We start from the raw sequence: 13,238 nt of genomic DNA, 5'->3' as shown, positions 1-13,238 counted from the left end.
ATAATTAAATATGTTAATGGCTATGAGGTACTAATATGTAAATAAATAATTTGGGTAGGCGATTGCCCACACAAGTCCACATGTGCCTTCCTCGCAGCTGCTTCGTGGACTAGAACTTCTAGATTTTTCTTGTTTTCCAAAAAAGACGGATTGCAATACAACAAACCTTGACCAGAATTTGTCATCAAAGGACGCAAGTATAAATGGAATCAATTGACAAAGTTAGAACATTCCGACTTATTTGAGCAGAAGTTTCAAAGAGGGAGAGTAGCTTATTTGTTATATAAAACGGTTGATTAATTTAATTAAGTATTCAGTTAATTGTCCTGTACATTCTGATAATTTGATTAATAGAAGCGCCCCGCTCTCTCTCACACACTGGGTAGCACAACCGATGTATTGTAGTCATGTCCTCAGTTCGAATCCTAAAAGGTGCTATCCTGATAGTATCAATGAGCGCTGATCTTGTGATTAGGGTCACTATTATGAGGTCAAGTGAACTGGTTTCTCTCTCTATGTATACATTTTGCATGCTTGTTATAAGAAAAAAGCTTTCAGACTCTAGTTAATAAGCATCCAATTGAAGAAATACTAACCAATGAAGAAAATGACTGCTCAATTAGAAGTCAAGCAACTTAAATTATTAGAATTTTCACAAAGTAACAAGTTTTGTTCTAGTTATAAAAGGCTGTTTAAAAGACCGTCTTGGGCAAATTTGCCGATATTTGCCACTGTGATGCCAACATTTGCTTATTTTTTTACTGAAATATTTATCTTAGTAAATCTCTTATACAACATATACTGTATTAATCATCATATTAGTGGTTTTGTTATAGAAGTATTAAAGTTGAGGGAAACAAACATGATGATTAAGTCACATTGAGCCAAACAAATGCATGGTAGCTCGAGCACGTTAGTATTGATCAATTAATAAGAACTGAGATTAGTGCCTTAGGAAATGTTTATATCAAATTTCCTGAATTTGTGAAATGAGTAAAATCATATACTTCGCAAGTGCTTTGGTGCATTAGGAAAGATATATTAATGAACTTAAAAATTAAAAAAATATTTGCCTAAATTGGCTCTTTAGTGCAAGCCAAAGAGTTTATAAACTTTTGGGTCCGTGTACTCATGAAAGTGGTTACCAATCAACTTTATGAAGTCCTATAAGTCAATACATTGTCAAAAAAATGTTTTTTTTCAAAATTAAGTTTCTAGTTTTAATTACTTAATTTTTCTATAGGCGGTAACAAAATGTTTATATCAAATTTTCAATTTCACTTTAGGGCATTCCTTCCAAAAGAAACTAAGAATGAACATTGGAAATTGAATAAAAGCTTTACAAGGGAAAATAATGAAAATAATCCAGGATATTTGCCGCCTATCCGATATTCATATCCCAGGATTTTTAATCGCACCGTGAGAGGTGCGACTTTCTTATTCATCCGAAACTGCCTATTTCTGATTTATTATCGTTTTTTTATCAAATATTCTTCATAGTCAACATTTATATTTATAAAATAATATTTATGGGTTCAAATCTTGTTTTGATAATTGCATTTAGATTTGTTTCGTTGGATCAAATTATGTTTTCGATCTATTTAGTTACATATATGTATGCTCATTTGTTCATTCAATGAGCCTGCGATAATGATTATCTGTCTCGACCTGATACTAGTTCGAATCCCACTGTTCCCTAGCTGGTGGCAGCAAACACCAGAACCAAATCACTGGGAAAATAATTTAGAAAGGGATCAATGGAATCCCTCATCCACATAATTCCAGGATTTACAATCCTGAGATTTTATTTCGGGATTGCAATTTTAGCAACAACAAACACTACACAAAAAGTTAGTTGAGAAGGAACCTTTAAGAGTTGTTTGACAACATATAACAAATTATTACTGTCACATGAATGTGCCTAAAAAACGAGGCAAAATCATGGATTATTTGTTAGTATTTTATGAATCAGTTTCATTTTTTGAGACATTTATGAGACAGTAACAATGATATCATAAAGCCCATTTAAAGTAGGTCATTTATGCCAAATAATGATGACTTAAACAATGCAAAAACATCTCCTTGTCATATCCTAATTGTTGATATTGAAAATAAGGCGGCCCTATAATTCATTAACAGGTGGGTGAACCACTCTAAGTTCACGAGCTCCCTATTACTAGGCTGCATGCCAGTTAGAGCTCGGCTCGAACTCGAGTCAAACTCCTTATAGCAAGCTCGAGCTCGACTCGACTACACAAAATTGAGCTCAAACTTGACTCGTTTAACCCATTTAACTCTTTTAAGTATTAGCTCGTTGGGCGTTAACTTTTGTAAGCATTAACTCGTTTAACTCATGTAAGCGTGTACTCATGTAACTCGTTTAAATCTTGTAAGCCTTTTAACTCATGTAACTTGTGAAAATTTGTTTTTACCCTAAAAGTTAAAACCAGTGAACCAGTTTTGGCAGTATCATATAGAGCATCGGATTGCATGTTGAGTCGAGTATAAACTAGTCGAGTTCCTGAAACTCGAACTTGACTAGTTTATCATTTCGAGTATCTTTTGAGTTTTTTCGAGCGAGTTTGAGTTGACCCCAAGTTAGCTCGGATCGTTGTTTAGCCCTATTTATGACAGACGATTTGGTATATACTAAGTGTTGTGGCGGGGCATTATATAATTTTCACAGTCTTTAGAAGGACAAATTAAAATTTTTAAAGATTTCAAGTGGTAAAATTTTATTTTTGCCAGCCTTTGGCTCCACCTCTACTATACATCATATGAGGAATCTCTATGGCTTGGACAACTTACACCCGTAGAACCTGTATATATAGTAGGCAAACTCATGACATGGAGTTGGATCATTTGATGGCTGGGTTTCTGGGTTAGCGAGTTGACTCGTTGACTCAGTTGAGTTTTAAAATAACCTGAATGGAGCGAGTAAAGACAAATCAGGGCCAAGTTGGGCCGAATCAGAGGTGAGTCACGGTCGAGTCAAACCGAGTTAGTGGTGAGTTAGGGGCGAATCATGCTAACCTTGACTGTTTTCTAGCGACTTGAATTGACTCAGGCGATTCCCCAGCCAGCCACCTATGCCTGTATATATACTCCATGACATGTAATAAAGCATGTCAGATTAATGTTTCAAATACATGCAAGGGATGATAGGAGTTGGTAGAAGGTCGGTTTTTGTTTTGAATCTTGAGAACTTCAATTCTTTGTACTACAAAAAGGGGATCATCAACGTTGCAAGTTGAAGTGCGTCAGGGACGACATTCCGATGCATTAAAAGCATACCCAGTACATTAGAAGCGCTAATGATTGGGTGAGAACTTCGACTCTATTCAAGGCGATAGAGTAAAATACTCCACTTGGTCACCCATAAATATGAGGTGATAAATGATCGTATTATATCTTTATATATACTCAATATCTTCACGCACGCCACTAATGTACATGTCAATTTGCCATTAATGCATGTTAATTACAAGATGAATGTGCCCATACGCTTTCATGCATATCATTGTGTCTTCATATATGCCATTTATATCAATGTACATTACATCATGAATATTGCAATATTTCTTGAATTCATTATCTCATTCACGTAAATCATGTTTACAACATGCAATTCTAGAACATGTCATTTTCCTTGCCATGACCATTGTCGTCATGCCAACTTACATGCATGTTTTCACTTTTACATGATTTCATTAGGATTACCTACTTGAATAAATAAAATTATTATTTATGAAGGGGTTGACACAATAGTTTCGTATTGAGTTATTGCTGCATAGAACTCTTTATGTAGCAAAAGAATGAGTACCGTTATCAAGTTGAAACATAGCAGAAGCATCACCTTGATGTATTTTGAAGAATATGGAAAATGGTGAGGGTTCCGGTTCTTAGCCAGACAACATAAAATATTTTTTGTTATGCACACTAGAAACAAATAACATAACTTCTGCGAATAACATAATTTCTCCAGCCAACTCGGCGAGCCAACTATGCGAAAAATACATAAATATCACTAGTAGAACATCATAATCAAAATTAATGCATTTCTTCCTTTTAATCATGTTTTATATGATAACTGATTAATAATAATTATATAAAGAACCGACTTTGTGATATGCAGTGATTTTTTCACTCGTAAATTATCAATTACAAAGGCATTTGAGGAAAAGCTAAACTTCAGCCATATCCGATTTCTAAAAACGTAACAAAATCATATATACCATTTGACTTTACTGGTAGATCCACTACATCCTTATCCAAATCTGATATTATATCTATTAAATTTCAGTAGTTGAATTTGATGTGAAAATGCTACAGTTGGTTGTGCAAATGGGTGCAGGCCCACCTGCATGGAACCCAAGAGAGAGCTCTTGAATTTTATGCTACGTGAAATCCACAAGCAATTAAACAAGGGCATGAGGATAAATTTTAGTCAAATTAAACTCTTAAACAGATACTCACAATATCATTTTCTATGAATAGATAATGATAACCAGCTATATAAGAAACCCACGTTCTGTCCTTGATGCAATAAGATACGTGACAATTTCATTAAGTTCTAAAAGACCTGCAGCCTCGTGATCCTTTATTTCATATAATGAAGCTGTGTCAAGAATTGCGTAGACGTGATTGAGAGTGTGTCTTATGTCATACATAAAGAGAAGCTAATATGTGTGTGGATTTTCTTACGTCATGGGCCTTTCAAGGATCTTTTGAAGTGACTATTCTTACTAATCTACCTGATCATTTGGATCGATTGATTGAGAATGATCTGATTGGTGTAGCTTGACCTCATGTTATAGTTATTTAATGAGATTCTAAACCGCTTTTATGTACAAAAAAAAAAAAAACAAATATAAAAAGTATGCATACAAGTATTCGGGTTCCACAATAAATGCAAAAATGAAGACAAAACATCGAAGTCATGCAATTGCAAATATAAGAACAAGGAAAGCAAGTTATGAGAGGGAGGAGGGAAAATATAACGTGCAAACGGAAGATCCTTTAAATGAAAATATACTAAAAACTATACCTTAGCGGTCAACGTGATTTCTCAATTGCTTATATTTAAAAGATGCATATGGAAAAAAAATCTAAAAAAATGTCAAAATAATAAATCCATATAACCTTTAATGGGTATAATAGGCTAAGGGGCGATATGGTTACCAATTATATAATTTGATTCAAGATGCATGGAATCTGAGATCCACGGATCCTCAGGAGTTGAGATCCATTTTATAGGATCAAACCTTCCCCACTCTAATCTTTTATCTTACATGCAAGAAACTAACTAAATTAATCAAACACCTCATAAAAGTCAGCCAAAATATTGTCATGTATTTTGAAAAAAAAAGAAGAAAAACTTAGTGTAGATAAAAACTACACTTATTCAATGCCTTAGCTCAACCAAGAAGCTAATGGGCGCAGGATCTAGAGATATATCTTGGCACAAATTTTCATAAAAAACCCAATTCAAATATTTGTATTATTTTTCATAATGATCTTGTAATAGTTGTACTTAGGTTGTTAAATGAGCCAAGAACAAGTTATATAAGATCAATTCTAAAGCAAATGGTTTGATATGGGCTCAAGTTCGAGTGGAACTCAATATCGGATGAATCCAAATTCAGCTTTAGGTTCGGGCAAAAGATGTAACGATGGTATCGTGGAGATCCGATCCGGAGAATCCCCCTTGGCCTTTAAAGCCATTTCCGTCCCTTCTTGATTGCGCCTTTTTAGCGGAAGGATCCATCGAAGGGCGGGAGATCAAATTCTTCTCCTCCTCTTCTCCTTTCTGGCAGACGAGAGAAAGGAGCGCGCCTCCTCTCCTGTGTCTCTTGGTGTTCTGGGGAGACAAGACTCGATAGGGAAAAACCTAGAGGCCCTTTTCTCGTTGTTCTTGTTATTCATCTCCTTCCCGCGTGCCTTTGTTTTGCGTTTGCGTCGATTCGGCCAGGATGAATCAGTACGACCTCAGATACGGAGACCCTAATTCATACCGCGAGAGAAGAAGGTATTGAACGCAACAGAGGAAAGGGGTGAAGATCCCTGACTTTGTTATTCCTTTGTGTTTTCCCCAATCTTTTGGTTCGTTTTCGTGGTGCATGTAATGAAATTTTGCTTGATGGGATTCGCAGTGATTTTGGGGCTCCCCCTCATAATATCGGCGGCGGTGGTGGTGGTGCTGCCGGAAATGGTGGAGGGCTTGGCGGTGCCAGTGGTTTGCCCAACATGGGCCGCGGCGGGGCGGTCCCCTATGGCGGTCCGGTGGGAGGGTTCGTGGCTACCACGGGCGGTACGGCGACTGGGATCAGCACGGGGCCGGTGCCGCTTCCTGTTCCCTCTACTGGTGCAGGTGGCGCGCCTGGTGTTATGGGCGGTGGCGGTGGTATGCCTCCTGGTATTGGTGGCCCGAGCGTCAGTGGGGCTGGAAGAGGGAGCTTCAGTGGCATGCTTCCTTTCCAACCTGGTGTTGGGCCGAGCGCGGAGCATAGTCGAGGATGGAGCGGTGGTAGAAGTGGGGATCGTGGAGGTAGGATTGCAAATGGGGATCGTGGGGGTAGGGGTTACGGAGATCGTGGGGGCAGTCGGAGGGATGATGGCGCTTCTCGTGCTGGTGATCGAGGACCTGCTTCGAGAGGAAGAGGCGGTGGTAGGGGTGATTCAGGGCGCGGTGGCCGAGGGCTTGACGGCGGGCGTCCAGGCGGAAGGAGTAACGACTGGGGTCGTGGTGGTATAAGTGATGATTGGGGTCGGGGCGGCGTCGGTGGTAGGGGCTATGGTTCTGGAGGACGTGGTGGTGGTGGTGGTTTCAGAGGAGGAAGAGACTTTGGAAGGCCTAGCGCCGACTTGAATAGTGTTTCTCTTCCAAAGGAGGATTTCGGGAATCTGAAACCCTTTGAAAAGGATTTCTACGTGGAGTGTCCGTCTGTGCAAGCTATGACTGATCAGGACGTCGCCCTGTATCGCAAAAGGCGTGACATTACAGTTGAAGGTCATGATATTCCGAAGCCAGTCAGGCAATTTCATGAGGCGAGCTTTCCAGGTAAGCCGGTCAGACAATTTCCAGATGGAATTACTATTCTTCTCCATCTGGTTAGTAAGAGCATGTTGTATTTGTGTATGTTGTCGCGCTCTTTAATGTTACAGAATTATATGACTGAATGTTTTTACAAGCTAGAACATGCACATATACACACGTGTAGAAATATGCATTCAAAAGCACAATTAAGCAAGGGCCAGGTGGTGGACTCAGGCATGGTAGGAACTAGTCAATCCTAGGGAAGGCAGTGGAAAGGGAGTAAAGAAAAAGAAAAAAAAATTGAGGAAAAGAAAAAAATTTGATTTTTTCCATTTCTGACTACTGTCATGCATGTATTTGTGTATATTGCAAATGCACATGCTTTTTCCTTAGAGACAGTTTAGTCTAAAAAGCAGAGTGCAGACTTTGGGTCAGCCGACAGCCTCGACCTGCTTCTTGATGTTGATTTATACCTTTTTTGATTATCTTTGGTCTCTTTTGCAGACTACTGCCTTCAGGCAATAGCTAAATGTGGTTTTGTTGAACCAACTCCTATTCAAGCTCAAGGATGGCCAATGGCCTTGAAAGGTAGAGATTTGATCGGGATTGCTGAGACAGGGTCGGGAAAAACTTTGGCATATCTTTTACCAGCACTGGTGCATGTCAAAGCGCAACCTCGACTAAGTAAGCATCTTATTGAATAATGGTATATTCATGATCCTAAGTGTGACCTAGAACAATTGATTGACAACCTTGCAGCTATGGTGTTGGTTCAATAAGTTGAACTGATTTTGACCACTTGCTTTCTTTGTTGGTCAGTGCATGGTGAAGGTCCTATAGTCTTGGTCTTAGCTCCTACAAGGGAGTTAGCTGTTCAGATTCAAGAAGAAGCTGTTAAGTTTGGTTCACATTCAAATGTAAGAAGTACATGCATTTACGGTGGTGCCCCCAAAGGTCCTCAGATTCGTGATCTTCAAAGGGGTAAGCTAGTATATTTTGAGGCACGGGATAGAATTTGGCTGTAATTGCTGAATACATGTTTGGCCTATTACGATGACACTAAAACCATATTGTGAATTTGGTTTTAGTATTAATCCTAGTGAGAAAAGGAATCCATTTGGTTTCATTTGGATAGGCCAGTTCTCTTTTTTGCATCTATGTCTTAGACTCTTAATCAACAATGAATTAAGAAGCTAATCAGCATGTGTTTTTCAGGGGTTGAAATTGTCATTGCAACTCCTGGGCGGTTGATTGACATGTTAGAAGCTTGCAAGACAAACTTACGGAGGGTAACATACCTTGTGTTGGATGAAGCAGATCGGATGTTGGACATGGGATTTGAGCCACAGATTAGAAAAATTATTTCTCAAGTATGGGTAACCTACCTTTAAGATCATGTTTGGTTTCATGACTCTTCTCAAGTTCTTTGTGTTTGAATAATTTTGTTCCGTCTTGGTGCACAAGATTGGTGGCTATGTAGGTAAAACTACTGGGCTGGACCTGACATAAAAAACATAGAAAGGGCTTAGGAGCGGCCTAATTGGTCCTGTTTGACAGAAAATATGGGAGAAAAAAAATGAGAGAAAAGAAAATGAAGAAAATTGGGGGTTGTGAAATTCATCCACCTCAAACAAAATATGAGAAGATAGAACAAACAAAGGAATTAGATCTCATGTTAAAATTTAATATTTTTAAAGATGCCTAGGTGCTTCATAGTAGGTGTTTTAGCTGCCATCCAGTGCCTAGGCATGCATTGAAGTAGTATTTTCATTTAACTGTCTACACTTAAGCTCGTTTCTTTTGTGAGGTGTGTTTTGGCTGTGATGAAAAATATCCAATTGCGTTTCCTATCTGATCTCATGAAAGAGATATGAAGTTCACAGTCATTAGAAGTCTCTATCTAGAGAGTAGCTTGTACTTGATACATGTTTTGTGGCAGCCTAAAGTTTAGTTCTATATTGAAAATTGTGAGAGATTTTCAAGGGTTTATAAGGGGGGTTGTTAAAGTGGTTGGTTGTCCCGGTTCCTACCTTTTTTCGAGCTGAAACCGAAATTGCTAGGGGGTGGGTTGGGGGGTTGGGATCTACCGGATTAGGGGCCCGAGTTTGGGAGTGGGTCGGGTCATTACATGTTTAGTGTGGTTCTTGTCCAGTAACACCACTACTTTGGAATTATATGGCAACATCAATAGCAGCCAATTGTCCTTAACCTTTAGAGTTTAGAGTTAATGATGATATTCTTTGTTATGAAAGCATGTTAGTTTCTGGAACTACATTTTAAAGGATTTTACAGACTTAACAACGTTTGTGAAGTATGAATAATGACCATGTGATCCAAGTGAAGCAGCAAATGTGGAAGGGGAATGATGCATGTTTAAATTTGCATATGAGTAAGAGAGTTGGAAGCTAGCCCTATGCTTAGTAGTTAGGACATATTTGGAAAAAATGTTACTGGGTACATGAGCCAACCAAAGTGAGTAGGCTACACTGGTATAAAAAGGAGAGAGAAACAACTTGTAAAAGGAAAATGATTCAATTCTATTGAAAGGGGCTGCTTCCCTTGCAGAAGGTAGAGATATTTTATTTGAAAACTTGTCATCTCTCTCTCTCTCTCTATATATATATATATATACATATATATATATATATATATATACATATATACATATATATACATATATATATATATATATATATATGTATATACGTATATATACATCCAATGAAAAAACCAATATAAATAAAACGAACAAACATAAACATTGTAAAAAAAACCCTTTCCACAATCACTACGATGCACAATGAAACAATGAAAGGGACTGACTAAGATGGGATTTGAAGTAACTAAAATTCTGCTATTGAGATACTGGATTCTCGGAGCCTACTTCATCTTTCAGGACATCGTTTACATACTGTGGATTACATCACCTATGGATTTACTATTGTTCACTCTAGAATTCTGCCATGTTGGACATTTAATAGATCCATGTATTCTAGCAAAGTGCATCGACTAATACTGTGACAGGTTTTCTTGTTGCTATGACATGATATAGTTTCCACTTAATGATGGGCTTTTTAAATTGGAAAAGTAGTTCTATTTTTCCTATAGAAGTGTCTTTTGCATTCATTGAGTTTTCCACGCTTGAATCGGTACTGATTTTTCTGGAACATTCTGCTTGTTTGAAGATTCGACCTGATAGGCAGACATTGTATTGGAGTGCTACATGGCCTAAAGAAGTTGAGGCTTTAGCTAGGCAATTCCTGCGCAATCCCTACAAGGTATACAAATGATGGACTGAGTTCTCTCTTTCCCCCTTCTCTTTTCTACTTAATCTGTCATTGTGTCTATTACATCAGGGATGATCAACTGTTGAATCTAAAGTACCCCTGCCTTTTAATAGGTCACCATTGGATCTCCTGATCTCAAGGCAAATCAAGCTATTAACCAAATTGTGGAGGTCTTGAAAGAGAACGAGAAGTATCCTAGGTCAGTGTTGCTAAAGAGTGACTTTTTATCTTTTCACTTAATCTAATTTTCTGCATTATTTTCTTTGATTTATGGCAGACTTATCAGACTGCTGGAGGAAATAATGGATGGAAGCAAGATCCTCATATTCACTGAGACCAAGAAGGGTTGTGACCAGGTTACTAAGCAGCTGCGTATGGGAGGATGGCCAGCTCTATCAATTCATGGTGACAAAAGCCAATCCGAGAGAGACTGGGTTCTAACCGAGTTCAAAACTGGGAGCAATCCCATAATGACTGCCACTGATGTTGCTGCTCGTGGTCTTGGTAGGAACAGTTTTTATGGGCTATCTTAGTATATCTTGATTTTGTCTAATCCTAACAATTGATTGGGAGTCGGTGGGCTGCTGACCAGCATTCCAGGGAATGCATTTGTTGGATGGCGGTGTTTGAGATGGTTCCATCAGTCCAGAAACGCTTACTGATTTTAGTACCACTTTGGTTCTTTTCTCAGTATTAACCTCATGAGTTGCTGGAGAATGGTCCCAGTTGGGGTCAGCACGACCAATCTGTTGCCTCTGTAGCACCATTTGTTTCTGATGGGTTCCAATAAAAGCCTCCTGCTCGGCCTCATTGTCGCCGCCATCCACTACTAGATTTGGTTTACATGGCAGCCCGTTTGACTCATGCAGCATGGCAAGGCTAGGAGCCCTTATCCCTGCAAGGTGGGCATCACTCTCCGTTTGCACGTGTTATCTAGAGATCCAAAACTAAGGAGCAGGGATGAGGGCAGGCTGCATGTTTCTCCTACTTTACAAAAGTTTTACTCCACGTTATTGATCCTCTAATTATTGCAGATGTGAAAGACATAAAATGCGTGATCAATTACGACTTCCCGTCATCTTTGGAGGACTATGTACACAGGATTGGACGAACTGGCCGTGCTGGCGCAAGGGGCACTGCATTTACATTCTTCACACAGGCGAACGCAAGATTTGCAAGGGATCTTATAAAGATTCTAAGGGAAGCTGGTCAGGCTGTCAGTCCAGCATTGGCTGCCATGGCACATTCAGGAGGCGGAGGGGGTATGCACCCAATTCTGCAGTCTAATGTTTTACTTCACACCAGTCACTGCTCACTCGCACATGAACAAATGCACTAAAAACATGATTGCTACATTTCCTTTTTTGGGTTATACCAAAAAAAATTGCTACGGTTTCTTTATCTGCATTTTCCACGACTAACCGATTTATGTCATCTAAATTTCTGGCCAGGCTCCGGTGGAAATTTCCGTTCTCGAGGACGCAGTTTTGGCAACAGGTCATTGATATCAGGTTCCAACACTGTTCCTCTAGGCGGGCTGCGGCATTGGTAGGACATAGCTGGCAATGAACCGGCTGGGCTCATTTAGTTGGCCGACAGGCCTGCTTGATTTTGTATTACTGAAGTTGAAAGTGAAGCTCGTGCGGGTGACGGTGCATTGTATTATGATTTTTCTGTTTTACTTTTTTGGCTTCCGAGGCTTGCACTGATCACCTTGAAGGATACCGTGAAAATATGCACTGTTTGTGCCTAAATATTGTGAAACAACAGGCTTATTCGTTTAGTTCATGGTTTATGGAAAAGCTTTTAGTGTCTTTGCTCTGTCGGTCCGTTCAGTATCCAAACCTCTTGACCATTAACGTTTTCCTAAGGTACCTAGTATCCCTCTCTCTTTCTCAAAGGTGACTCACGGACGTGAAAGGTACGGGACCCGCAGCTGTTAATATCAGGAACTTAGACTGGTAGAAAATTTGTCCTATCTTCACAGTAATTGATTGATCGACTCTAAGAAGTCTAAATATAAAAAATATGAAAAAGCAGTAGACCATTACAATGGATACGAGAATACTTTTTGAAGAGATTTTCTCTTGTCCACCAAAAATGTTTTTCAGAACTTATTTACGTTTTCAACAGCATCAGGGAAGGTCTCTTGAAGTCTGGGAACGCTCATATCGGCCAGCACTGTATACCGCTGCCTGGCAAGGGTCAAGGGGCCACAACGCATGTAAGCCCGAGCTGAACTTTATAAGGATACTTGAACTCATGACCAGCTTGCCTATTGGCCAGGAGTCTTCTTACTTGAAACTAGTTACTTTATTTTGTTAGGATGTTTTTAATATCTTTCCCTAGTATTTTCTTATGTCAACAACATTGCTTGAACCGTGACATAAAGTGACCAATTTGAACCTCTGAACCTACGAGTGAATTGTACCATCAACCACTGGAAAAAGTTAACGTGAATGATCTATTCTTTAACAATCCTTGGAATTGCCGTCATCCATTCCAAAAGTACATATGTAGGAATTGAAATTAGCCAGCTACCGAGGATGGTTAAATTTTTAAAACTGTCGCTAAAAGAACTTCAGCCACAGAAAATTAAGAACAGTTTGTAATGCTCTATTGACAGTTTCATGATGCTTTCAGTGACGAATTTTAGCCATCTGGCAATATTTGCAGTTACTCTACTTTCAATTTTCCTATATACGTATTTATACACACATACACATCCCCCCATTAATTAGAGACAGAGTTATGCATGGCTAAGTTATCCTCAACCCCCAAAAAAAAATGCTTCTTTCTTTTGGATTTTTTTGTCTTCCAATAAAGCAAGTGATCTATTGAGATTTCTTGGTTAGAAAAAGCCAAGCTACAATATCTTTCTACCCAGTTGGTTGTAGATACAATTCACACCAGTT

General features: G+C 38.9%; 1 protein-coding gene across 3 annotated transcripts; it reads left to right on the top strand.

Annotated features, from left to right (window-relative positions):
* Nucleotides 1-5,750: 5,750 nt before the first annotated feature.
* Nucleotides 5,751-12,137, top strand: LOC116250733 (DEAD-box ATP-dependent RNA helicase 20-like). Of its 3 annotated transcripts, none has more exons than XR_004171491.2 (10): nt 5,751-6,028; nt 6,153-7,060; nt 7,541-7,720; nt 7,856-8,017; nt 8,252-8,406; nt 10,222-10,314; nt 10,437-10,522; nt 10,601-10,827; nt 11,015-11,225; nt 11,358-11,496. XR_004171491.2 is itself a non-coding variant. In XM_031624613.2 (10 exons), the coding sequence occupies exons 1-10, from the start codon at nt 5,973-5,975 to the stop codon at nt 11,873-11,875; spliced, it is 2,196 nt and encodes a 731-aa protein (XP_031480473.1). In that variant the 5' UTR covers nt 5,751-5,972; the 3' UTR covers nt 11,876-12,137. The 3 variants fall into 3 exon arrangements, 1 of the variants encoding a protein (XP_031480473.1); XR_007572889.1 differs by having other exon boundaries at nt 10,916-11,225; XM_031624613.2 differs by lacking the exon at nt 11,015-11,225 and adding an exon at nt 11,775-12,137 and having other exon boundaries at nt 11,358-11,585.
* Nucleotides 12,138-13,238: the final 1,101 nt, after the last annotated feature.

The sequence above is a fragment of the Nymphaea colorata genome, chromosome 3, assembly GCF_008831285.2.
Source record: "Nymphaea colorata isolate Beijing-Zhang1983 chromosome 3, ASM883128v2, whole genome shotgun sequence".
NCBI lineage: Eukaryota > Viridiplantae > Streptophyta > Magnoliopsida > Nymphaeales > Nymphaeaceae > Nymphaea > Nymphaea colorata.
Note: the sequence above shows the minus strand (reverse complement) of the source record. Positions and strands in the feature narration are given on the sequence as shown.